The 24,073-nt window shown below is 55.1% G+C and overlaps 11 protein-coding genes across 11 annotated transcripts; 6 read left to right on the forward strand and 5 right to left on the reverse strand.

Annotated features, from left to right (window-relative positions):
- Positions 1–642: 642 nt before the first annotated feature.
- N657DRAFT_648192 (ABC1-domain-containing protein) lies at positions 643–2,781 on the forward strand. The gene is made up of 3 exons (XM_062793474.1): positions 643–1,104; positions 1,165–1,315; positions 1,369–2,781. Exons 1-3 carry the CDS (start codon positions 788–790, stop codon positions 2,671–2,673), a joined length of 1,773 nt encoding a protein of 590 aa, XP_062645140.1. The 5' UTR covers positions 643–787; the 3' UTR covers positions 2,674–2,781.
- Positions 2,782–2,829: 48 nt separating this feature from the next.
- N657DRAFT_127283 (uncharacterized protein) lies at positions 2,830–3,171 on the reverse strand. Its single transcript, XM_062785843.1, has one exon. It carries the CDS (start codon positions 3,073–3,075, stop codon positions 2,899–2,901), a length of 177 nt encoding a protein of 58 aa, XP_062645141.1. The 5' UTR covers positions 3,076–3,171; the 3' UTR covers positions 2,830–2,898.
- A 186-nt stretch (positions 3,172–3,357) lies between these two features.
- N657DRAFT_552043 (uncharacterized protein) lies at positions 3,358–4,302 on the forward strand (the record flags this gene model as incomplete). The annotated part of the gene is made up of 2 exons (XM_062787909.1): positions 3,358–3,934; positions 4,016–4,302. Coding segments are annotated over 2 exons (864 nt in total), but the record flags the coding sequence as incomplete, so codon positions are not given.
- A 334-nt stretch (positions 4,303–4,636) lies between these two features.
- On the forward strand, positions 4,637–5,852 carry N657DRAFT_127313 (uncharacterized protein). Its single transcript, XM_062785844.1, has 3 exons — positions 4,637–5,523; positions 5,619–5,774; positions 5,831–5,852. Exons 1-2 carry the CDS (start codon positions 4,780–4,782, stop codon positions 5,700–5,702), a joined length of 828 nt encoding a protein of 275 aa, XP_062645143.1. The 5' UTR covers positions 4,637–4,779; the 3' UTR covers positions 5,703–5,774; positions 5,831–5,852.
- N657DRAFT_673678 (glycoside hydrolase family 76 protein) lies at positions 5,775–7,956 on the reverse strand. Its single transcript, XM_062795702.1, has 4 exons — positions 7,395–7,956; positions 6,859–7,338; positions 6,566–6,807; positions 5,775–6,510 (listed from the first exon to the last, which is right to left on the reverse strand). Exons 1-4 carry the CDS (start codon positions 7,471–7,473, stop codon positions 5,947–5,949), a joined length of 1,365 nt encoding a protein of 454 aa, XP_062645144.1. The 5' UTR covers positions 7,474–7,956; the 3' UTR covers positions 5,775–5,946.
- Positions 7,957–9,189: 1,233 nt separating this feature from the next.
- On the forward strand, positions 9,190–10,692 carry N657DRAFT_635945 (uncharacterized protein; the record flags this gene model as incomplete). The annotated part of the gene is made up of 5 exons (XM_062791378.1): positions 9,190–9,201; positions 9,510–9,748; positions 9,922–9,969; positions 10,035–10,231; positions 10,451–10,692. 5 exons carry the CDS (start codon positions 9,190–9,192, stop codon positions 10,690–10,692), a joined length of 738 nt encoding a protein of 245 aa, XP_062645145.1.
- Positions 10,693–11,624: 932 nt separating this feature from the next.
- Positions 11,625–13,080, forward strand: N657DRAFT_635946 (uncharacterized protein; the record flags this gene model as incomplete). Its single annotated transcript, XM_062791379.1, has 4 exons — positions 11,625–12,064; positions 12,147–12,239; positions 12,309–12,524; positions 12,618–13,080. 4 exons carry the CDS (start codon positions 11,625–11,627, stop codon positions 13,078–13,080), a joined length of 1,212 nt encoding a protein of 403 aa, XP_062645146.1.
- Positions 13,081–13,932: 852 nt separating this feature from the next.
- Positions 13,933–16,652, forward strand: N657DRAFT_601452 (uncharacterized protein; the record flags this gene model as incomplete). The annotated part of the gene is made up of 2 exons (XM_062790102.1): positions 13,933–15,090; positions 15,138–16,652. 2 exons carry the CDS (start codon positions 13,933–13,935, stop codon positions 16,650–16,652), a joined length of 2,673 nt encoding a protein of 890 aa, XP_062645147.1.
- A 71-nt stretch (positions 16,653–16,723) lies between these two features.
- On the reverse strand, positions 16,724–18,510 carry N657DRAFT_665649 (DUF1692-domain-containing protein). Its single transcript, XM_062795303.1, has 3 exons — positions 18,088–18,510; positions 17,414–18,004; positions 16,724–17,319 (listed from the first exon to the last, which is right to left on the reverse strand). Exons 1-3 carry the CDS (start codon positions 18,170–18,172, stop codon positions 16,850–16,852), a joined length of 1,146 nt encoding a protein of 381 aa, XP_062645148.1. The 5' UTR covers positions 18,173–18,510; the 3' UTR covers positions 16,724–16,849.
- A 1,018-nt stretch (positions 18,511–19,528) lies between these two features.
- Positions 19,529–20,484, reverse strand: N657DRAFT_673681 (uncharacterized protein; the record flags this gene model as incomplete). The annotated part of the gene is made up of 3 exons (XM_062795703.1): positions 19,529–19,609; positions 19,662–19,759; positions 19,810–20,484. Coding segments are annotated over 3 exons (852 nt in total), but the record flags the coding sequence as incomplete, so codon positions are not given.
- A 1,417-nt stretch (positions 20,485–21,901) lies between these two features.
- N657DRAFT_673682 (NAD(P)-binding protein) lies at positions 21,902–23,617 on the reverse strand. The gene is made up of 3 exons (XM_062795704.1): positions 23,004–23,617; positions 22,759–22,935; positions 21,902–22,686 (listed from the first exon to the last, which is right to left on the reverse strand). Exons 1-3 carry the CDS (start codon positions 23,370–23,372, stop codon positions 22,315–22,317), a joined length of 918 nt encoding a protein of 305 aa, XP_062645150.1. The 5' UTR covers positions 23,373–23,617; the 3' UTR covers positions 21,902–22,314.
- Positions 23,618–24,073: the final 456 nt, after the last annotated feature.

The following is a 24,073-nucleotide window of genomic DNA, read 5'->3' on the forward strand; positions in this document are numbered from 1 at the left end:
ATGAAAAATTACCTTTTCGATCAATGTTTCTAGTAGCACCACTGCAAAGAACTGTTGCAAGAGCGGCTACCTAGAGGAGGAGCAGAAACACTAATACAATAATGGCTGCCGCTTGGCATTCAAAGTTGACAAGCTCTATCATTCAATCTTCAAGAAATATGGGAAGCTTTGCTGGTCTTCTTGAGAGATTCAAACTACTGCACCAAATGTAGGACTTCGGTGGGCACAGAGACTTCAACTTCCTATGGTTGCGTGCTCGAACATTACTGTAGCTAGTTCTTCGGATTTTGAGATATGAAGAGAGCTGGGGTGTTTGTTGAGCCGAGAGTATCAGTATCCCACTCACCTCCTTGGCATCCTGCGGATAATGCGTCTTCCTCCTGGTAGAGATGCTGGCAATCTCTCAGACTTACCAATGATTCTTTCCTAGCAGGCTTTCGCATGAGATTGAACTCTACCAGGTAACTGAAGAGGGATGAACTTCGGTTCTGGCCACACCCTTCCAGCTGTCCAATGGACTCTCAGAGTTTGGACAGCGCTATCGTTGTCAACCCTAACCCTAAATTGGAACGAATGGCAATCGGTGCTCCGAGGTCACCCGACGCGGCAGGCGCGATTCCCAAATTCTTGCAAGGCGGCGATCCCCTTCGAAATTTCTGGCAGGGGCACCTACTTTTGCTGCGGCGATACCTTGAAACGGCGTCTCCAGCGCCCATGTCTCGAGATATCCGTACTCTTCAAGTTTGCTTGGAAAAACACCTGCAATGACACATGTTCGTTGACAACAATGTTGAAACCAACCTTTTCTTCCCTCTTTGCCAAACGCCTCAGCCCGGCTTGGACTTGCGCCCGCTGCCGCAGCCGACTTCCCAGTCCGAACCTGCGCCAACCACCGGCTCTGAGGCGATATACCAGCGGATCGAGACCCTCGTTCATAACGCCAAAACCGAAGCCGAAGCCACGGCGACGGGTTGTACTTCTAGCAACAGCAGGTGCAGGCGCGGGTGCCATGCTGATGGCGGTTGGGGACGACATCAAGAATAGCTACGAGGCAATAGAGCGGACGGGGAGGGTTGCGTCCGCTCTTGTGCTATGTATCAACGAGTACGTTTTGCTCTCAGAACCGTCATGAGCAGGCTCATATTAATGCTGCGGCACCCGCAGCTATCGAACCACACTCAACCAGCGAGACAACCTTGAAGACGAGGAGGAGAGGGAGCATGTGCTCAAGGCTTGTCACAAGAGGTGTGCCCTGAGGACATTGAAGGTGCTGGAGCAGAATGGGGGGATATTTATCAAGCTTGGGCAACATCTGGTAGGCTTTTCCACAGTCGCGTACAGAAGAACACTTGGGCTGACTGTTTGCAGAGTGCCATGAATTACCTTCTGCCGCCCGAGTGGACGACGACATTCGTCCCCCTTCAGGACAAATGCCCGGTGTCTTCTTTCGAGTCGATCGAGCAAATGTTCAAGAAAGACACAGGGGCGGAATTGTGGGACTACTTCTCCGAGTTCTCTCCCGAGCCCATCGGCGCCGCGTCGCTGGCCCAAGTTCACTTGGCGACCATCAAGGAGACCGGGCAGAAGGTGGCCGTCAAGGTCCAACATCCGAGCCTGGAACAATGGTCCAAGTTGGACATGTCGCTCACCAACTTTACCTTCTCCACGCTCAAGCGCTTCTTCCCTGAATACGACCTCGAGTGGCTCTCCTCCGAGATTGAGGTGTCTCTTCCACTCGAGCTGAACTTTGAATGCGAGGCGCAGAACTCAAGACGCACCAAGGCGTACTTTGCGCGCATACCCGAGCTACCTCTGGTCATCCCTGACGTCATCTGGGCCAAGAAGCGCATCCTCGTCATGGCCTGCGAGTCAGGCCGTCGCCTCGACGACCTCGAGTACATGGACTCGAACGGGATCGACCGCGACGAGGTGTCAGCGACCCTGGCGCGGATATTCAACGAGATGATCTTTGGCGACGGCGCGCCGCTACACTGCGACCCGCACGGCGGCAATATCGCGATTCGCAAGAACAACTCCCGACGAGGCGCGAACTTCGACCTCATCCTGTACGACCACGGCCTGTACCGGGACATTCCGCAGTCACTCCGGCGGTCCTACGCCAAGATGTGGCTCGCCGTCATCGACGGCGATATGGAGCGCATGAAGAAGTACGTGGCCGAGGTGGCGGGCGTGGGCGAGGACAAGTTTCCCTTGTTTGCCTCGGCCATCACGGGCCGCGATTTCAGTGTGGTCAGCTCGTCCATCATGAAGCCCAAGGACGCGAGCGAGCAAAAGACGATGAGCGGCGCCTTGCAGGAGGGCCTCCTCGTTGATCTGGTCCAGATGCTCGGCCAGGTGCCGCGCATCATATTGCTTATCCTCAAGACCAACGACTTGACGAGGAGTCTCGACGAGAACTTGCACACTCGCCAGGGGCCGGTGCGCCAGTTCCTCATACTGGCACGGTACTGCATGCGCACTGTGTTTTACGAGCAGCTGGAGGAGATTCGCCAGCGCGGGTCGCTGTACTGGCCGCCAAATGCGCTCCGGGTATTTGCCGCCTGGCTGGGGTATGTGAGGGTGGAACTCAAGCTGGAGGCGTTTGAGCTGTGGATTAGCGTCAAGCGAGCGTTTGGGTATCGGAATGGGATAAACTTGGGCGGTATGACATAGAGAGAAAGAGTACCTTGCTGGTTCACAGTTGTGCGTACAGGACGCGTTTAGAGGACCTACACGTAATTACGTACTAATGACCATGACTGTTGCCTGGGCAACGGGCCTATGTACCTCGTTCACAATGTGAGTGGTTTCATAATGTGTACGTGGCTCCAAACTGACACGCTGCCAGAGTCCGAGGCTGGCCTACGACATCGAGAGAGACTCTTACTACATTTTGTATCACTGCCTGGAGACGCAGCCTGGGTCGAGGCAACGACCCGATGTGACAGATTTCATAATGTTCGTGCAAGCCCAGCGACTGCTGACGCCAAGACGTACGATCGAGCCAGGCATCAACACTGCCACCACAAACTCACCCACCGACAGGTTGTCCGTCTCGACCTTCATAAGTGGCATGTTCCTCCTCTTTTTGCTCAGACACCGTTTCAGGTCCTCTTCCCGCTGATTAAACGCCCAGGTGCCTCAGGTGACAATCACCTTCTCACTCTCTGTCGTTCATCACCACCATCACATCCACCGCCAGCCATATCTGATACCTTACATTAACCTCAACCCTTCTAGTACCCTGACTACAAAATCAACAACATAATGTTCTCCAAACTCTTCACCGAACTCAAATCCACCGTCACCCCTACCCCTCCCCAACCCGGCCCCTCCGCGCGCCGAAAACCAAACAAGCCAATCCAAACAAACTACACCTCCCTCCCCGTCCCCATCCCAGACGACTTCCTCACCGCCACCAACCCGCCCGACGCCCGCCCCATCACAGTGTCACCCATCGACTGGTCCGCAAACCCCATCCCAGAATACGCAAACCTCTGTGCTGTCGTGCTAGACAACGTCCTCTCCCCGCAAGAATGCGTGACCCTCTTGCAGCTGGCGGAAGCCAGCGTCCCCGCCCGCGGCGCGCAGGGGGGAAAAGAGGGCGGCGGGGAATTGGGGATGATGAGTGAAAAAGGAGAAGAACAAGACCCCTGGGCGCCGGCGCTGGTGAATGTGGGCGGCGGGTATGAGGTGTTGGAGAAGGAGTACCGGAACGGGGAGAGGATCGTGTGGGATTGTCATACGGTGGTGGATCGGCTCTGGGAGAGGTGTCTTGCTGGGATGGGTGAGGAGATGAGGAGGAGGTTTGGGGTGATTGGGGCTGGCGAGAGGGATATTGTTGGACGGGGCCCGGTGGAGGGGAGGTGGGAGTTTCTGAGGGTGAATGAACGGATGAGGTTCTTGAGGTATGGGAAGGGGGGGTTTTTTAAGCGTGAGTTCATTTTTGTGGTTGTTTCCCAGTTTTGTGTTGAAGGGTTTTGCTATTGGGGAGGAGGATCGCTGACTGAGACAGCACACTGCGACGCGCCGTATGCCGACACGAGGGACCCCCAGAGGATCATCCGGACTATGTTCACAATCCACCTGTACCTGAACGATTCCAAGGCGGAGGTGCCCGACGCAGAGCTGGTCGGCGGCGCCACGACCTTCTTCTCGTCAGATGAGAAGCGGCGGATCGACATCAACCCCAAGGCTGGAAGAGTGCTCATCTTTCAGCACCGGCGGCTGCTGCACTCCGGGGACGATGTGCTGGCCGGCACCAAGTTTACTATGCGGACCGACATTATGTACGAGTATAAGAAGGTGGAGAAGGAGGAGAGGAAAGGGGAGGAGGAGGGGGAGGGGGAGGGGGAGGACGAGACGAAGGTTGAGGTTGAGGAAGAGGTGTAGAAAGGAGTACTGTGTCAGAAAGGAGAAGAGCCGGACTTTGACATGACTTCACAGCAGGTTACAGTCGTCCCTATTTATCTTGAAGGCTGCCTAGGCACCTCAAGCCCAAAACCTCCTACTTTGTACAGCAACCCATTTCAGACATTCTATTTTGGTATAAGCGGTACGGTGCCCCGGAACCGTCAGCGCCAAGCTCAAGTGGACCTACCCCAGACCGCGTTCACGACCTGGACCACGCGTTTCCTCCATTTCATCCATTACTCAACACCACATCCTCTCCCATCCAGTCCAGTTCCCATCTGACCGTCCGTCACCGAAGCTATAGACACGTGAATTCTCTCGCTCACTCTCACCCAGAAGCAACCTAAACAAGAAGAAAGAAAACCAATGCCCCTCCCAGACTTCACCTCCCCACTCACCTTCCCCCCTTTCCCCTCCCTTCCCCTGATCACCACCACCACCACCCCACCCGTCTCAACAACCCCATCATCATCCCCCAAGCCTCCAGGACGCCACCCGAACAAACCAAAACCAGCAGAATACTACCTCCTATGGCAGATAACCCAAAACATGACCCTTATCAAACCAACCCTAATCCTCACCGACACCACTTCAACTCGATTCGCCCTCGTCTTCTCCTCCCGCCCCGCCACGGGGGGGCCCGAGACCCTCGACCTGGCCAAGCTGGGCTACAAACGGGGCGCTACGCTCGTCATTCCCCGCGCGACGCGCACACTACCAGCCAATTCTAAGCCTAAGCCTGAACAAAACACAGGCAACACACATGTCTCGGATGAAGAAGAAGAAGGTGAAGCGGGGCAGGGTCGCAGTGGCGGTAGTGGTATCGAAAGTGTAGGAGGAGGAGAGGGAGGAGAAGGGAGACTAAGAGAAAGGCAGGGATTCATTGCTATCGATCGGCAGATGGAAGGGGATGTGCGGGTTATTCCAGGGACTCTAAAGAAGGCTATGGAGGTGGGCTGGTGGTTGCGGGGGAGGGATGAGAATCTGCAAAGCGGGGAGGGCGAAAGATGGTGTGAGACTTGCGGGGCGGGAACGAAGAAGGATGGACGAGGAAAAGGAGGAGGGTTGATGAAGTGCACTGGTTGCAGTGAGGTAGAGTATTGTTCTAAGGTGAGTTCTCTCTCCTTTACATCCTGGGCTGCGCCGGGTGTGTCTAGCGACAGCGAACGGTGGCTGAAGCTGATGTTGTTTGTTGATGAGGTTAGGAGTGTCAGGTCCAGGGGTGGAACGAGGGTGGGCACAAGGAGGATTGCAAGGTCATCAAGGCTATTCGGGTCATCTGGCCATGAGAGGTAACTGCCTACAGGACGGTGACCGATATGCCGTATCTATCCATCAACCAATTTGGAATGAACCGTTAGGTGAGCAAGCAAGCGACATCTATTAGCTGCGAAAGCTAAAGCAAAGGGATATCCAGACCCATCAACGCCAGGCGCGAACTGAGCGGAATCCGCACATTGGCGACACACAAAACGCCACTCCCAAACAAAGGAAAAAACAAGGTCGACTCTCCGTCTTCAAGACCGTTGTTGATCACACCCCGGTACTCATCCACCCAAACGTGCCCACGGCCGAGACCAGTATCACAATAGTCAGGATACTCGCGCCCGCCTTATCCCCCGCCGTTAGCTCCCTCAGCTCGCCCCTGGAGCTATCCGAGTGCGAGCCCGCGTTGACATCGCCCTTGCTGGTCCCGCCCGTCGAGTTCGTCAAGGGCGGCTTGGCTTCTTGAACCAACAGCGACGAGACGGCGCCCAGCACATTCATCTGCTGGCCCGCCCCGTAGGTCCCGTCGTACGCCTTGGTGCTCCACTTGAAGCCGCACGTCCGGCCGTTCGACCCGCCCGTGCATGTAGCGACGGCGGCTTCGGCCGAGGTCTGGAGGACGGGGAGCACCGTGTCGGCGAGAAAGGGCGCCACCTGCGTGGCCGTCGCCAGCCACCGGTGCAGGTAGCCCTTGAAGCTGAGCATGTCAGTCGTGCACGACATGTGCTCCTCGCAGGCAATCTCGTAGGCGATGTTGTCCGGGAAGAAGGTCTTGAGCGTCGCATCGACCAGGGCGGTGGTGCGTTGCTTCCATGTGTCGCTTCCGTTGGTCTGTGGGACCGTGTTAGCTGCGTGGTCCAGCATTGCGCCGCCAGGTGTGACTTACGTAGTTGTACATGTACGCCGCGCCCAGGAGAAAGACGGCGTTGTTGTAGGAGAATTGTGCCCTGTTGATGTCGGTGCAGTTGTTCTGGACGTGGCCGCCGTCGTAAATGTTGTAATCGTCATCCATGAAACCGACGCTCCTCATCCAATTCCACGTCGTTTCCGCCCAATCGGCGTATGTCTGGTTGCCCGTATAGCGAGCGAGCCTCGCGCCAAGGTTGAAGAAGCAACCGTTCGCGATGCCTACTGTCGTTAGAACCGGACTCAGCAATCCTGATGTTGGGGGTATCTCACTATTCTTGTAATCGTATCCGTTGTTTGACAGATAGATCTGCCACCTCAGGCCGCCACCGCACGTACTGTCGTGCCGCTGGGGGTCCGCCTGGGTGTTGAAGACGGCCTGGGCGAGGGCAAGCCACTGCGGCTCCTTCTCGGGCGGGTCGGGAAATCCATTCTCGGCCGCTAGCATGGCACTCATCCCCCAGAAGCCCTGGTCGTCATTGCCGAGCGACGCTGTGTAGTTTGGAGGCATGTAGTCTTCATCTGGGCCGACTTGCCAGAGCATTGCCTGTGTGATGATATCGTTGTACGAGCTGTCGCCGGTGTACTTCCAGTAGTCGATCAAGGTCCCCCACATGGCGCCGCTCTCCCACCAGTAGTAATCGCCTGCTGGGGGAGGGCCCGGAAGAATGCCTGGCGTCTGTCCCGTCTCGTTGCCGTTGTAGTATTGCAATAGATCCCAGGCGACGTTTGCAGCAGTTTGTTTTATATCGGCTATCAAGGCGGTTAGTCTACGCTGGCGCTATCGCCACGAAATATGGTGAACGCACATGTTGTAGCGATGCTGTATGCTGCATTTGTGATGCCAGCCGCAGTGAGGGCGGCTAGCGCGAACCATGTCGAAGCCATAGTTGGTAAAGTGTGAAGCGAGCGACTAAGGTGGGAAGGGCAGAGCGGAAAACGGAGAAGATCCCTCGTGTATCCTCTCCGGTAGATGGCGGCCGAGTAGTAACCAGAGGGGTTGGTGTTTTGTGAAGGATATGGAAATGGTAGAATGACAGAAACGGGAAAGATTGGAAACCGGGCATGACCTCCTGTGCCAGGGCGCGGAAAGCGTGCTCTGTAGGTGTCCTCGAATTGCGTAACCCTCACAGAATGCGCCTAACAGGGTAGTGTCATCCAGTGGGTCGTCCCGCCGGTTACGTGTGCCAGCCGATATCTCGCTGGCGAAACACACTCCAGTTGATCAGTGGGGACCGCATGGACGGTGAGTCCGTCCAATCTGCCACTTGGGCGCACAGTTCGGCATATCTTGTCCAAAGTAGAAATGGACACGATAAGTTGCAGTTTCCTGTAACCACATGGCTGTAACCATCGGTGCACGCAAATGGTGTTACCAATGTATGGATCAAGAATTCCTCGCCAAGATGATGTTCTTGGCCCTCCTGGGCATTTGAGCTTGTCTTCGATCCAGGGCGGATCTCACCTCTTGGCGGGTAAACAAGCCTTGCCAAGCGAGCAGCCATGTGGCAGTGGCGCAGCGAGCTGTTCATGGTACCTTAACTCTCCGAAAAAACCGATGCGAAACTTTCCTAACTTTTGAAAGGAAACGATAGGCATCCATGTCGGTCCGTTTTCAGAACGAGCGGCGCTCATGTACGGCCCGCTCACTGTGATATAAGGGCTCAGATCAGTCACCGCTATAGCAGTGTTACGGCATTGAGGCGTCAGGCATGGCATTCAATCCCAGGGACGTGGTATCTCCGATATCCGCAGGATGTGCGTGGCCTGGCAGCTCCAACCTCTTCGGCACACCGAACTATTTAGGTTGATCATGTGTTGATGCATGAATATCGTCCCGCCGCGAGACCAAGCAGAATGATGTGTTTTTGGCTTACAAGTGACCTGATAAATGCTACTACTGTTGGTACGTAAGATATTGTTGGTTCCATGCCCTCTCGCCCCTCGCGAATGCGATGACCAGTCAAAAATGCCAAGCCAGGATACCAAGATCGCTCAACGTTAGTGGGCCTGCCGGGATCGTTTTGCCCCATTCAGACCAACGGATCGAGAGCGGATACACAGTAATCCAGGCCAGCCAGGCTCCCGAGACTCGGAATCACAGAAAAAGGAAGCATGATGATAACCAGACCAAACAGCTTGGCTTCCACAAAGTTCTCAATCCCGCTGTTTGCGAGTTTACTCACCACCGCTGTAATTGATTGAATTGGTGGTCGATTAGCCAAAACTCGCCTCATCTTCCATTCAGGCTGCTGCTGTACTCCGTAGAGAGCACAAAACGCTACGTGTCGGCATAGAGCAACCTACAATAACCCTGTATTGAGATACGTTGAGCAGGGAAAAGGGGTGGTGATCGATCACGGCGTTTGGAAGACGATGTATGAAATACTCACTCGCTCTGCAGATGTGGTGCCCAACCTCGTCCTCTGCCACCTCGCGTTTTGTTTTCCATCAGCATGATTGAATGCTCGGCGCTGGGCCGTTACCAGGGTGGGACTATGGGTCACTAAAGACGCCTGCATGTGGCCTGGAGTTCCTCGGTTTGCCACTTACCTTACACTTGACTGTATGGAGTACACACCGTAGTTGAAGTGTAAACCGAAAATGCCATGTTCTGTAAGAAGGCGACAGCTTCAAGGAAGGAAATTTATCTCTGATTCCGGCAGATTCGGTTGCCGGGGCGACGTGTTATGGCTTGGCCACTGTCCCAGCACAAACCGAGCCGCGTCCACAAAGCAAATGCTCAACTCTTGTCATCACAAACCGGCAGCATTTCTTCGCCTTTGTGTCACGCAATCAATCCCGAGGTCTCTTCTTTTGTCCTATTTGTCCTCCCACCCTGTTTCCTTTGTATCCGCTATTTTGATCCCGAAACGACAGCAAGGTGTTGCCATGGATGGCGAAAGAGAACGACGCAATTCAAGCTCCAGTGCTTCGAGTATCTCGATGGCGTACTCGACGTGATCTGCGCCTTTGGTGACGATGTATGCGTCCATGACGACGACCACCTCGCAACGCTGAACGTACGAAAGGCAGAGCCTCTCGATACTGAAGAACAAAGCATCGACTTTGGACGGCGCTTCTTCGATCCCGGTTTCACGGTTGACCAGGCGCGTCAAAAACCAACAAACTTCCTCGTCGAGCACGGAGAACCCGGTACCCGGTATGTTTGGCCAAAGAGATGCAGGCGCGGCTCGTACGTTGGGTGCTTTGAGGTATCACCACCTCATGAACCCGAAGAATGACATCCACTCTGTTACCCACAGACGTGGGCAGAGATCAAGCTGGCTTGGTTTTTAGCCGCTACAGGCTCCGAGTACCGCAATTCCTACACAGGTCGCCAAATCTCGGCGTTTGGGAGGGCTCAGAGTGGTGCCACACTGAGTGAGTTGCCATATTGGCCGTCGTCAGCCAAGCGCCACGCCCGTACCTTGCTAACCAGGTTCCAGCGAGGTTAATCTTGTCCCAGAGTATATGGGAAATCTCCAGCATCACGAGCCCGGCCTATGGGTTGGCACCCCGCCGCGTCTCTACTGGTTTCACGTGAGCAAAGCATTCCTGATCCAAGACCTAGCCGTGGACAAACCGCATATTGGACGCGCCGTAGTGGATTCGACAGAGCCCAATGAAGAAGACGTTCTGCGCAGTGAGGTCGCCGCTGCTCTAGGACTCCTCAAGCACCAGTTCTGTCGAGGCGACATCTACCAACACCACACTTTGCCTGTGACCTATCCCTTCGCTACGGCCTTACCTACCTTGTATAATACTTCCGAATTCTCCGAGCAGTTCTAAATCTGGGCGAGTTAAACTGATACGAATTGATGACGATAACATAGGCTATCGTCTTCTCCTTCAACCATAACAGATCCGGTAATCACGCAGATCCACTTCGATGGCCGGTCCCTCGTGCTGCGACAGTCCCGCCTTCTGAACTTTCGAGGTAACGAACCCACGGCCGATGCATATCACATGATTCGTTGGATGACCAACCACCCGATGGGCGAAATTAGGTTCCGCAAAGTCGCGGATCAAGAGCCGGAGCAGACTAGTGTTCCAGATGTCGACAAGAGTAACGGCAACTTGCCCGTTGACATGAGAGGGGCATAAAGCGGAATGCTTGTGCACAATTTATAACATGTGTGTGTTGATTCGATACGGTTTGACATGCAAACACACAGGACGAAACTTTGTCCATTGAATCAGTTTTGAGAGGTCACCAGATGGCGGCACAACGAACGGAACAGCCTTGTCGGCAGGCTATAATGCCAAATGCTTTTTATGTTTCCTGACAGCAGCCAACTGACCCGGCGCACTCAGTTATGAACTCCACACTCTCGGTGGGAGCGAGGCCACCGCTGCCGCCCACTGAGCGCGGTTTCACCGGCACAAGGGCGTGGTCGCCGTCAGTCGGTGGGAGGGTAAAACGGCCATGCCATCTCAACGTTCGTCTCAACTGCGGTTACAACTGCTCAAGCAACGCCATATCTATCGGTCCCTCGCCGCAAGCCCTGATGCGGAGCTGCAGGTTCAACGTCTACAACTCAGCTTGAAAACTTTGGTGTCACATTGCAATGGTGAGTGTCATTTTCATCGCCGCCATCCACCATATGTGGCAGCAGGGGTTCGCCGAGCCGGGCAGTGGCCTGAACCGACCCGTTGGGCAGCCCGGCAGCGAGACACCCTGGCCCAGCGAGTGACCGACAACACACACAGAACCGGCGTCAGTTCGGGAATAAATGCACCTTTGGTTTCTCGTAAAGCAGTCCGGAACGTTCTACTTATTGCTTGGATATTGTCTTGCTTTGTTGTTTGAGCTTACATGGGCCCAGTCCCCTGATAGAGCTTCTTCGAAACTTTGTGACCAGTTCCAATTTTATCCTGGTTTGTTTGCTACCCAGGTACGGAGTAGCTCAGACACAATAATATAGGTAAGGATTTCAGACTTTTTTTGACCTTTAGTTATATGCCGGGCTAACAAACGAACCAGTTTTAGAGTGTATCCTGCTCGCAATCCTGTCAGGTCACGGTTTTCTGTGAATATGCCCCCAGCTGCACCCACTGACTCAAATCCAAACTCGGCGAAGGAATGGTGGAAGAGAGCTCAATATCTTGGGTACCCTGACCCCTCCCTCCTGGACATCACGACATACGAGGCCCGTTCAGCATCCAAGTTTAGCGAAACAGACTCTATTTACCTCAAGGCAGTTTGGCAGAGCCGGCCGGTAATTGATTTCCACATCGCCGAATACGAGCGGGAGGAATATGTCGCCAGGGCCCAGGAGCTCATGGGACTGAAGCCCAGCCCTCCATTGGAGGCAGTGGAACGTCTCCTTTCGATCCGGCTGAACCTGGCAAACTTCCTCAAGACTGTCAACACTCCGTTCGGCTCATTGACCCGGCCAACGCCCTGGCCATCCAGCCCCAGGCTCCACGGCGCCCACCGACGCCTCCAAAAGCACCTCAAATTCCATCCGCGCAAGTGATGGCTGATTCGGTTCCGAAGTTGGTTGCCACGAGTTGGATGTTGTCAGCCCAGAAAGCAGTGAACTTGAAAAAGACAGGTCCGAAGACGAGGAGATCGTTAACACCGCACCGGTGCAGCTTCTCGTCTGCACGACCCTGTGCTCCGGGATTGGGACCATGAAGGGCCGGGGGTGGGTTGAAGTGGCTGCCAAAGCGGGAGTCTTTCCGCCTTGGGCCGGCTAATGACCCGGTGTGTGAAGCTCGAACCGATGGTATCTTGAGAGACTGGAGACATCAACAAAGCCTACTCTTGCCATATTGGAAGTCAAGCAGTACAAGCGCGGGTCGAGCCGGCAAAAGATCGAGTGGCAGGAGGCTTGTCAGATGGCTGCATGGATTTCGACCAGTCTTCGAGAGAAGAGCAAGGAAAAGCGGACGGAAGGGATATTGCGCACGAGCTACAACGGCAAGAACCGGTATGTCTCAGTTCCAGCCTCGCAGCACCCTGAAAATCAAGTCAATTTGACATGGAGCTAGCGGATGCTGACCTGACACTCCTGTCACCACAGCCGAATTCTCATCTCCCAGGACTACCGTGCTTTGTACCTCACGGTCGGGCAATGGGGAAAAGGCTACGAAAGGTACCTCCACGGAGAACACCGTCCGCTGACACCGCCGTCCAAGACCAACTCCCCGAGTCGGAACCTTAGCTGGGGCCGGACGGATGCCAAACCCGCGGCGGCAGCAGCAGGAGGTGCCTCTCCCCCAAGGCCTCGGACCCCTAACCGCGCGCAGCAGGCCCAGGCGAAGACCACCACCAGCCCCGCCCGGGCGGCTTCGCCCCAAAAGCCTGGAGGCCAGTCGCCAAGTGACACCACCAGGGCCAACCCGGCGTCGCGAACCAAGGCCCAATCGCCGGCGCGCGCGCAGCAGACGGGAAAGGATGCGGCAGCACAGCGCAGGGACGCGACCGACGAGGACCTCGACGAAGACGGCACTTGTCATGCACTGCTAGGGTCCCTACTCGCTTGATGACCCGAGCCACGTTGGCTTGTTCCTGCGCAACGCGCTCGCGCTGATGCTTGAGCTTTCGGGTCCATGGGACTGATCATTGGTTGCCAGACTGAGCAAGAAAGAATCCAGGAACTTGAAGGCCAAGGTAAAAGAAGTATAACTAGGTAGTTACTAGTTATTCAATCCTAGTTTATTTGTTAGCGCGGACTTGGGTATTACCTACAGTCATGTGCTGACTCTGAACTTCATTTATTTTTCATTCTTTCTTTCCTCTTGCTCTTCTTATTGTCTTTACCTTCTCTTTTCAACATGTGCCATGTCAACGAACAAACCGGGGCTGGACTGTAACATTACCTAAGGTCCGCGTTATACATATTAACAAGCAAAACGGTTTGGCTGGATCTCGTTATTTGGTTCATCCACTGCTAGCACTGAGCAGGCCCTACTAGCCCCGCTCTGACTGACCGAGGACTGACCCACTGAGATGTGGAAACAAATGGAGTTCAATAAGTTGAGAACAACAACGTCGTCGAGATTCCTGCAGCAGAGCACCGGCGATAGCATCGCATGGGCTGCGCTTGTGGCCGGATTGTTTTTGCTATTTGCAGAATATGGAACAAGGGACATGTCCCGAGTTTGCAGCGCCCATCTGCTGATCCCCTTCTCGTGTAACATGTAGCAGTGACGATAATGTCCAGGCAGGTACAAGTACGGAAGCTCCCGCTGATGTTGTCATCATTGCGTCTTGACGGGACAACTCCCACCCATTCGTTGATTGATTGGTGAACAACTCCTATTTCCTCCAAGTACAGTACTGCGAGTCCAGTACCGATCACCAGGGCAAGCCATCTCTCTCCGACCTCCAGAAGCATGTCGTCATGGGTTGGCATGCGGGCAACGGCAACGCCGTCCCAAATCGACGCCGTCGCGCGCGCCATCCGCACCACGCCCATTATCGACCACCATGCCCACCCGCTCCTCAAGCCGGAGGCTCTGAGCAAGCATCCGCTCCTGGCCATCACCACCGAGGCGAACGGCGACGCCATCGACTCGGCCACCACGTCACTGCCCCATCTCCGCGCCGTGCGCCAGCTGGCTTCTGTCCTGGGCTGCGGCCTGACCTGGGAGAGCGTCGTGGCCAGAATCGAGGAGAAGCGCCTCGGCTGCCTCGAGGACTGGACGGCCGAGTGCCTGTCTGGCATTGAGACCATTCTCCTCGACGATGGACTGGACGACGAGGACGACGCCAATGCTTACCCGTGGCACGATGATTACACGCGCAGCCGGTGCAAGCGCATTGTGCGCATCGAAAAGGTCGCTGAAGACATCATCCGCCGGGTTACAGCACCGGGCAAACTGGAAGAGTCTGACAAGAAAGGCGGCGATGTGCATGACCATGCCTTCAATCATTGGGTCAAGGAATTCGGCGAGTACATTGTCACGGCGCTCGATGACCCCGATGTGGTTGGCTTCAAGTCGGTCGTCTGCTACCGGACCGGTCTCGACATTACCAATGAGTCCGGTGACGCCCAGGAGGCCCTGGCCCTGCAGGATTTCAAGGCTGTCATGGCCGAGTATGGGCCTCAGGGGTTCGAGAAGCTCAAGACTAAGAGCATGAACGACTTTCTGGTGCATCGAACCGCTCAACTGATCAGGGACAACCGTTTCAGAAATAAGAAACCGATCCAGTTCCATACCGGCCTGGGAGACAACGATCTTTCCATGGCGAAGTCGTCGCCATCCCATCTGCAGGAGTTCATCAGGAAGTACCCGACAGTCCCGATTGTGCTTCTCCATGCCGGCTATCCCTTCACCCGCGAGACAGGCTACCTGGCGTCGGTCTACGAGAATGTGTACGCAGACATCGGTGAGGTCTTTCCCTGTGTGAGCCAGGACGGCCAGGAGCGGATTCTGCGAGAGGTGCTGGAGCTGTGCCCTTGGTCCAAGATTCTGTGGTCGACGGATGGCCATTGGTTTAGTGAAACGTATCTCCTGGCCATCAATCAAATGCGGGAGGTGTTGGAGACGGTAGGTTTCAGCATCGCGTGTCCCAGAGATGCGACTGACCGCTGTAGGTTCTCTGCGACTATGTCCGCAAAGGGCACATCGGCTGGCGGGCCGCCGTCGACCTGGTTCGAGATGTGCTCTTCAAGAACGCCAATAAGCTGTATCATCTGGAACTTGAGTTCTCCGAGTTGGAGGAAGAGACAGGCCTGGCACATGGCATCTACCTCAGCGACGCCGAACTCCTTCGAGGATTTTTGAAGAACCAACCGGCCCCTGACTTTGTCAGGATCTGTTGGAACGACTTCACCGCATCCCAGCGGATGCGCATGATACCCTTCAGAAAGTTCGCGTCCCTCGTCAACGAGGGCAAGCCAACAGACATTGGCATCACCACCGCCGCGTTTGCCCTGATCCAAAACGACTGGCTGCTGCCGAATGTGTCCCCGACAGGCGAATACCGCCTATACCCGGATTTCTCCTCGCTCAAGAAAGGCCCTATCGAAGGGCATATCAGCATGAACGGCGAATTCCGCGAGCAGTCCGGCGCCAAGGTACCCTTCTGCCCGCGCTCCGTCCTCCAACGAGCCGTCGAGTACGGCGCCGAGAACAAGCTCTCCTTCCTGATCGGCTTTGAAATCGAATTTCTCCTCGTCGAGCGCGTCGACAGCAAGCCAGACAACAACCCAACGACCCGCTACTCAACCCTCACCACCGACGGCCACGCCTGGTCCGTCAGCCGGTACTTTGCCATTCCCAGGATCTCGACCCTCCTCCGCGACATGGTCGCCGCCCTCGAAGAAATGGGCATCTACGTCGAACAGCTCCACGCCGAAAGCGCGACAGGCCAGTTCGAGCTCGTCCTGCCGCCTTACCCGCCCGTCGAGGCAGCTGACACGCTCCTCCACGCGCGCGACGTCATGTCGGCCCTCGCGACCGCGGCCGGGTTCAAGCTCACCCTCCACCCCAAACCCTTCGCCACCGCGTGCGGCACCGCCTCGCACATGCACATATCGCTCTCGTCGTCCTCCTCTCCTTCAGTTAATGGCGACAAACCCGAGGTATACCACCCCTTCTACGCGGGCATTCTCAAACACCTCCGCGCCATTTTGGGTTTCACCTACCCCAACCCGGCCAGCTACGAGCGCTCGAGGGACGGCACGTGGTCCGGCGGGCGGTGGGTCGCCTGGGGCACGCAGAACCGCGAGGCGGCGTTGAGGAAGGTGGAGGGGTCGCACTGGGAGGTGAAGGTCATGGACGGGCTGGCGAATCCGTACCTTGGCGTCGCGGCGGTGCTGTTTGCCGGGGTGAGGGGCTATGTCGATCGGGAGGCGCTTGTCTGGGGGGACTGCGAGATTGATCCGGCCAAGCTGACGGCGAATGATCGGAAGGAGTTGAATGTCACGCAGATGCTGCCAGGCAGTGTAGAGGAGGGGCTGGAGGCGCTGAGGGAGGATAGGGAGTTGAGTGAGATGATGGGGTTGGAGTTGGTGGAGAGGTATGTGGCGTTGAAGGAGTTTGAGATGAAGTTTTTAGGGGAGATGGGGGATGAGGAACGGAGGCAGTGGTTGATGGAGCGGTATTGATATGTTTGCGTGAGGTGGACTCATTTTAAGGGGCTGGTGGGAGATGTTTTGTGGGGGATATCATGACGGTTGGCTCGCGAAAATGATTTGAGATTGCGCCGATACTAGCAATGCAATGAACAGTATGAACCATATTGAGAACACCAAAAGAGTAGCCCAAATATACACATTTCTATAACATCACGTTTTAGCCAAACCTACTCATCAAAATGCCCTTTTACGCCCAACATCCCCTCGCTATGCCCCCTCCTCCTCCGCCCTAGAACCTCGCCCAACCAATCGCTCAGCCGATACCCCCAGTGGCCCGTCACCAGCACGCCGCTCACGACGTTGATAACCTTGATCAGAAACACGAGGAAGCTGTCGCGCGTCTCGACGATGTTGAGCAGGATCGGCTCAATGTCGTACTTGACGAAGATGCCCGGGATCGTGTTCTCGGGCACGGACTGGCTCTGCTCCGTGACGGCGTACTGGTTGGTGAAGATGGACGCCGACCCCAGCTCGCCCGGGCGGCCCACGCTGTAGGTCGTCGGCACGACCGACAGGAAGTACTGGAACTTGTGGAAGTGGGACGGCGCCGTGTTGACGGTCCGGTCCAGTGGGTTGACGAGCGACGGGAGGAAGGGGCCGAAGGAGAGTTCGGAGATTATGTGTGAGAAGTTGAAGGCTGGGTTTGTTGGTGGTGAGTTGATTGTTACGGGTGGTTGTGGAAAAAAGGGGGGAAGGGGGGGAAAAGGGTGGGAGGATGTACTTGTACATACCCTTGTGATCCAGGTGCTCCCCAAACTCCATGTACCCGTGTCCCCGCGCCGTGATGTGGAAGTCGCCCTGCACCTTGTTCAACTCCAGACTGCCATACACGCGACAACTGTCGGCCTCGGCCCCCCACAGCCTCGGCGTGCGGCTCCACTTGGCCCTCCTCCTGCCGAGCGCGACGATGTCGTGCACATGCTCCTCGCCGAACCCTTCGTCGTGCCCCACGCTCGCCGCGTACCCCTCCCCCGTCACCACGCGGCCCTGCGCGTCCCGGCCCAGGCGGTGCATGCCCTTGCCGTCGACCCAGTGCGCCCACGCGGTCGGGTCGCGCGACAGCTTCTCGGCGGCCAGGATCCGGTCGCCCGCGGCGTCCTGCACGTTGACGTGCAGGTCGGCGCAGCGCATGCGAATCACGACGTCGAGGTTGATGGGCAGGATGTGCGAGACGCCCTTCTCGACGGCAAAGGTGTGCTGCTCCTCGCCGCGCCACCAGCGGGATAGCTCGGTACAGACGAGGACGAGGGAGATGAGCACCATGGCGACGGTCCATTTGCCACCCGAGGAGGTGTGCGTAACGTATTGCGGTTTGGATTTTGCTGCCGAGGAGGAGGGGGTTAGTTCGGGTTGGCAGGCTGTGGATGGAGGGGGAGGCAGGGTATCCCGAGAAGAGGGTGCATACGGAATGCGTCAAAGGCGCTGACGATGTTGCCTTTTGCGGCAAAGGGGTCCTCGTCGAGGTGGCGCTTCTCGTCGTAGCCGTTCATCGTGGCGGCGGAAGTGTGACCTCGTCGTCACTTGCTCGGTGAGAACGTCGTCGTTGCGAAGTGTTCTGGCCGGCTGTAACAGATCCGGGCCGAGTGCCCTCGCCGGGACAGGAAAGGCGGGATCGTGTCTCTTTCCTTCGGTAAAAAGAGGGTGAATATGTGCCAAAGTTAATTGCGCATGGCTCCAGTGTCAGTCGCGCACAGCAGGCGCTCCAGGAATTGATTTGGACTGTGGTAAGTTGGTATTGACTCGCAAGAATCCCACCAAACCATCAGCGCCACGCATCACCAATGAGTCTTGAGGACAGCTTGACAGAAAGAATCCCTGCTGCGGCTCGGCTGTGGGCCTGGGCGTCATGCAGCCCTGCTCAGGTACGGAGTGCTGCGTTATTGGCGAGTTTCACACCTCCGAGGCTGAGTGAGGCGGGATGTGGACCGCAAGTGGGGGGCGTGGAACGACCGCCGGCGCTATCCGTTTGCAGTTCATGTTAGCTAGTCCCAAGTGTCCGTCATGCTACGTCAAAAAGAAAACAAATGCAAGAGCCCCGAAAATGATACTATATCACTATTGGCATTGCGCTGTAGATGTCTACAAGCTCCATCGCATATGGATCACATCATACCCTAATTCATTGTACTGGGTTATCGGATGCATCCATTTTACATAGCAGTGCCTGGAACGGATTAAGCTTGGCATTGGCCCTATGTGACTTTTAGCCGGCTCTCGGGGAGCACAAGCCACCAGACTCCTTGAGTTGAAGAAACGTCTCGAGAGTGCTGAAACTTAGCTAAGGAAGCTACAAATCCATGAGTCCTCCCACACCCTTCTTGTAGCACGCTTACGAAAGGAAAAATAATAGAGAAAGTGGGAGGATTCAGAGGGCAAAAAAAAAAAAAGAATCATGATACCTGCTGCGAAATAGGATTGCTGTTTGAAACGTGAAGATCATAACGCGGCCCGAAGAACTGCCAAGTGATACAACAGTCCCAGATATGGCTGAAGAAAAGGGCCGAAATTCGGGTGGTAGCCACAATAGGTTTTCTCCTTGATACGTAATCCAGGCACGGTTGCTGCTCAGGCCGTATCTAACAGCAATTAGTGATGAACGACCACTAGGAGCAGGGCCGAAGACTGTAGTGGTTGCGGCCGTTTTCAAGTCAAAATGTGCCTAGATTGGTATGTAGAAGATTCGAGTTAGATTTATGAAATTGGAGATCGTCGACATGGCCCTCAAGCGTCGACACGCACTCGCCGGTCGCCGGATCCCAGATTTTGACTGTAGCGTCGTATGACGCCGACGCCAACCGGGTCGCATCGTGCGACCAGGCCACGGAGTAGACAGCGTAACTATAGCCCTCGAGCGTTTGTAGGCATGCGCTCCCATTGTCCGCCATGGTCGGTTTTCGGATGATCCATTTAGGCTCCTCATTTTTGAACTGATTCCTCGTTATATCACTGGCTGGGCTGAACACAAGTGCGGAAGCGTACACCTGAAGAGGGCTGTTCTCAACTGCCCATCTGTGGTAAAGGATAAACCGACATACATCTCGGACTCGATCGATGAGAAGCGACGTCTCTTTCCTTGCCTAATAAAACGTTAGCACGTGGCTCCTAAATCGCACCACCGAAAGCCAACCTCAAGCAAACTCTCAAGGCTCAGCATTGCCGTTACTCCTTCTGATATGCTCCTTTGAAGGCTAAGAGCGTCGAGCCAGTGGAGATACTTCTCGCGCAGAAAGGTATCGATCGGTCCACCATCCTGGAGGTCCTTCTTCGCGTGCTTATTGGGATCTGAATCACGTAGATGGTCAATCCAGTATACGCACGAGTACCGTACTGCGGCTAGCGGGTCTGGATCAGGTATTCTGACTTTGTCGATGGGAAATCCAGGAGCGCCGCGGTTGTAAATATCGCGTCGCAATTTTCCCCGCATAAATCGAAGCGAGCGCGAGAAGATGGTATGGTGTATGTCTTCTATTCCAGAAGGGAAGATCTCATCACGCGCCTGTTTGAGCACAAAGTCCTTGGCGGACTGATGGATGAAAGATATCATGCGTTCACGCAGTGTCAGGAACGAGCCGCAAAGCCCTACGATTTCTACGAGAGCTTTTTCATTGTCAGAGGCGCGACCGGGCGTATCCACGAGGGCCGGCAGTTCGTCCAATGTGATAGGTCGGTACACGACCGAGATGACTGCCAGTATTCTTTGCAGAAGCTTAGCACATCTCAAGTTGTAGATCTGTCCCATCATCCGTCTGTAGAGCGCGTCGAGTCCAGGCGGAAATGTTGTTAACATTTCCTCAGCTTCCATTCCGAGGTGTTGGCGAGCTCTTGGCAGACCAAGGTCACCCAGAGGAAGGTACCGTATGCGTTGGCAGACAAGTAGCGCTTGACAGCATCCCGTGTATCGTTGCTGTATTCATTTCGCTGTGTTAACTGACCCACCTTGCACCGGACGTATGGAACGAGCGTTAGGCACCCTGCCAACGCTTACGTCTAGCCGTATCGAGATCTCAACACGCAATAAAGCGGCCGTTCTCACGCTCCGGCAGCCTAGACAGCAGTCTGGGCAACACCACATTTGCCACATCTACGAGTCAATCAGAGCACTACGCAGAAACGGAAAAAAAGAAAAAAAACGGGGCCCCCCGCCGGCCAAAAAGAAAAACCTTGGGAAAACCCCAAAAAAAAAGCCAAAAAAGCCAACAAAAAAGGGGCCAACCCCCAGACGCAAACGCCCAGGACACGCGCAACAACGCTCAACGTAGCATGGTCCAAGAGAAGCACCACCAACCACCTGCCAGACAAAGTCGGAGCTCATTCCAAGCGAGTCGACGCAGCACTACCAGGCAAACACACCCGACTGCTGTACGACCACCTGTCACGAAAGGAGGCTGGCGTGCTCGCTCAGCTCAGAACAGGCATGGCAAGACTCAAACGTTACCTCCATCGGATTGGAGCAGTACCGGCAGATCAGTGCGCATGCGGGCAAGCAACAGAGACAGTAGACCACTTCCTCTTCCGATGCAGAAAATGGACGGCATACCGAACAGAGATGCTCGAATGCACAGACACCCACAGAAGCGACATTTCGTTCTACCTAGGAGGGAAATCGCCATCGGATAAGAAAGACTGGACTCCCAACATGGCAGCCGTTCGGGCAACCATACGGTTCGCAATGGCCACAGGGCGCCTTGACACGAACCAACCACAAGCCGACTAAACCACCCAACCCACCACAAAAAAACCAAACCAAAACCCCCACCTCGTGCCACGGACAGCAGGCACCGCTTCAGCCGCCGAAGATAGGACGTTGAACACTTGGAGAATCGCCTTCAAGCCAGCCTACTAACAACCCTACTAACCCACGAGAATCCGCAGAGGAATCGTATAAGAGGGGACATGAACTAGAATGAGCTTTGCATGGGCTTCGACGAGATCAGGACATATCCTGGGAAATGTATAGTCAGATTGTAATAGTTGCCCTTTCGGGTTATCCGCCGGGCGTCAATAAATTGTATTGTATTGTATTGTACAAGTACAGTCCGGCCTTGATTTGTACACAGTAATCCGCATGTCAGTGTGGATATTTGAGGTGGACATTTGGCCTTTTATTCTTCCTTTTGAATGTATCTTCATATTTCTCTATCTCCTCTTTCGGCACTTTCCTCTTTTTCTTCTCATTTAATTTGCCTACCTCTTCCCGGGTTCCCCCCCCCCCCCACCACCTTTTTCTTTTCTCACTTTTTCTTTGATTTCTTCCTTATATCATGTTTCTCACATTTCCCACCAGCGCTTCCATACTCAACACTACCTAGCAAACAAACCAGGGTTGGATTGTACAAGCTCACAGCACTTCCGTCGTGTCCCTTCAACCAGAAGCTACGTCCGCACAGTCCGTAGGATTGAGTTGAAGAATCAAGATGAGTGGTTGTTCAGGACACAGAAGTCAGCCTTGCTGACATAACTAACTTGGATAGTCTAAGCGAGCTTTTCCGGCGGGTGGGAGATTTCTTTCCAATACACAAATCAGAACAGAGGCAGACATTGGATCCAGCAACCACCTCAAATTCCTCCAGCTGGTCAACCTCTAGGATGAAGCAGCTGCCATCACACCCAGATCTGGCTACCTTCAAGATGCCTAGGCTCTGCCAGCTCCCTTCGCATACAGCTCGCGGAAAGTGTCTGTCAGCTCCGTCTCCCCGATCACTGTGTTTTCGTCGGGCTCAGTGGCACCGTCGATGAGTCCGCCAGGTAGACAAGCTTCAGAAAACTCCACAAACTCCCCCACGTGCGCCTCTGGGATACCATGCTGGCCGAAGAAGGCAGCAAGCTCTTCCTTTTCTACAAGCCTGAGGTCCACCGCCTTGCCGGTGGCCTGCTCCACCGCGTGCTTGAGGTCGAGAGCGCCGTAGGGTCGTGGACCAAGGATCTTAGTAACGTGCGGGCTCGGCTTGGCTGACTCGGCGAGGAGGGCGTTGGTAACAGTCCGTGCAATGTCTTTGAGGCTCACCTGGTCACGGACATGGTATGCTTAATACTTGAATTCGAACATGGAGAGTAGCAGCAGTAAAGGGTAACTTACCATGGGGATTTTGTGGTCAATGGGCGTAATCCATGAGTGGACAACAGGCGGATCGGCCTGTGCTGTCTCAAGCGCAGAAGCAAATTCCTCCTGGAAGAAGCCCGGTCTGACGATGACCACCTCCCGCACCGCGTCCTTGAGAACCGTGTCTGTAACGTGGTTTAGGCGAAGAACCCCCTAAGTTGTGTATCCCGCTTAGTTAGTCCCACGTTGTTGCAACCCTCCCTCTAACATGGTACACATACGATGCCATGGTCATGGTGCGAGCCCAACGCCGACAGGAGAACAAGTCTCCTGACATTCGGAGCCTGTCGGATGGCATCCTTTACATGCCCTGCACAACGAGTTGCCCATTCGCCCTGGTCGGTTCCGTCGTACGTCGGGGGCGGGATGTAGAAGACTGCATCCGCGCTGCTGAGATCGAGGGACGTGCCGGTTGCGACATTGCCCTCCTTCGCTTCGAAGCGAGGGTGCTGGGTGAACTCCACAGGAGCTTTCGATGGGTCTCGGTAGATGCCACGGACCAGGGGCTTTCTCTGAGACTCGAGGAGCTGACGGATTGTTTCTCGGCCGGCTTTGGTAGAAGCAGGCACCACGACGATTTGCAGAGGCATGGCAGTGGACGTGATGGGGGCGCCGCTAAGGGGAGTGGAGATTCAGGTAAGATGACGGTCGAAGTTGAGCCTCGGGGGGTTTGATTTGAACATTCACAGGCATGATTTCGCTTCGTCCAATGGTCTATATATCTGCCACCATGAGTATAAAATCAACTTACTAATTGTGTAGTTTTTGGTCTGAACATTGAGAACGTTCGATCGGAGGATAGATTTGTAATACTCGCGGTCTAATCAGGTTGCAGATTTCCTAATGCAGTTGACCGAGTGCGCCAAGAAAATCCTAAACTCCTCGGGCACTTGGCAAGCGAGGACAATCATCGATCAATGTGCTGTCATTTGTGAAGTTCATGTCCCGTTTGTTAGGTTCCAGGTTCTCGGTGTCCGCGCGTTGCGCGCGTTCCATCCATTCCAGTACACTCAGGCTTCCCACTTCCTCTCCTTCAACCTCACATGAATCACATATCCCACAAACTTCAGGGCTCACCTGGCAGGCTATCAGCCAACTGCGTCAGCCCGGTTAATCCAATACAACCATTCTTCCAAGGTTGGCACTGTAAAATACGTATGTACGGAGAACGAAAGAAGGGGGCAAGATTGAGAGCGCTTCCGATACAATCGCAAGGTTTGCTGAATTCCGCTCACTGCAGTGAGAAGTCGGGCTCTGTCGTCCCCAAGAGCAAGTCACTCTCCCGAACTTG

The sequence above is a fragment of the Parathielavia appendiculata genome, assembly GCF_033297405.1.
Source record: "Parathielavia appendiculata strain CBS 731.68 unplaced genomic scaffold N657scaffold_12, whole genome shotgun sequence".
Taxonomy (NCBI): domain Eukaryota; kingdom Fungi; phylum Ascomycota; class Sordariomycetes; order Sordariales; family Chaetomiaceae; genus Parathielavia; species Parathielavia appendiculata.

Excerpts from the sequence above, each read along its gene's own strand:
- N657DRAFT_673678 (XM_062795702.1), bottom strand. The coding sequence starts at position 7,473 with ATGGCTTCGACATGGTTCGCGCTAGCCGCCCTCACTGCGGCTGGCATC. Across the intron at positions 7,339-7,394 it reads ATACAGCATCGCTACAACAT|CCGATATAAAACAAACTGCT; the intron begins GTGCGTTCACCA and ends CCGCCTTGATAG. Across the intron at positions 6,511-6,565 it reads CGGCGTACATGTACAACTAC|ACCAACGGAAGCGACACATG; the intron begins GTAAGTCACACC and ends ACGGTCCCACAG.
- N657DRAFT_673682 (XM_062795704.1), bottom strand. The coding sequence starts at position 23,372 with ATGCCTCTGCAAATCGTCGTGGTGCCTGCTTCTACCAAAGCCGGCCGA. Across the intron at positions 22,936-23,003 it reads CGCACCATGACCATGGCATC|GGGGTTCTTCGCCTAAACCA; the intron begins GTATGTGTACCA and ends TACACAACTTAG. Across the intron at positions 22,687-22,758 it reads TTGACCACAAAATCCCCATG|GTGAGCCTCAAAGACATTGC; the intron begins GTAAGTTACCCT and ends GTCCGTGACCAG.
- N657DRAFT_665649 (XM_062795303.1), bottom strand. The coding sequence starts at position 18,172 with ATGAACGGCTACGACGAGAAGCGCCACCTCGACGAGGACCCCTTTGCC. Across the intron at positions 18,005-18,087 it reads CAGCGCCTTTGACGCATTCC|CAAAATCCAAACCGCAATAC; the intron begins GTATGCACCCTC and ends CCTCCTCGGCAG. Across the intron at positions 17,320-17,413 it reads GGAGCACCTGGATCACAAGG|CCTTCAACTTCTCACACATA; the intron begins GTATGTACAAGT and ends CAACAAACCCAG.
- N657DRAFT_127313 (XM_062785844.1), top strand. The coding sequence starts at position 4,780 with ATGCCCCTCCCAGACTTCACCTCCCCACTCACCTTCCCCCCTTTCCCC. Across the intron at positions 5,524-5,618 it reads AGGTAGAGTATTGTTCTAAG|GAGTGTCAGGTCCAGGGGTG; the intron begins GTGAGTTCTCTC and ends TGATGAGGTTAG.
- N657DRAFT_648192 (XM_062793474.1), top strand. The coding sequence starts at position 788 with ATGTTGAAACCAACCTTTTCTTCCCTCTTTGCCAAACGCCTCAGCCCG. Across the intron at positions 1,105-1,164 it reads CTTGTGCTATGTATCAACGA|CTATCGAACCACACTCAACC; the intron begins GTACGTTTTGCT and ends CGGCACCCGCAG. Across the intron at positions 1,316-1,368 it reads TCAAGCTTGGGCAACATCTG|AGTGCCATGAATTACCTTCT; the intron begins GTAGGCTTTTCC and ends GACTGTTTGCAG.
- N657DRAFT_127283 (XM_062785843.1), bottom strand. The coding sequence starts at position 3,075 with ATGCCACTTATGAAGGTCGAGACGGACAACCTGTCGGTGGGTGAGTTT.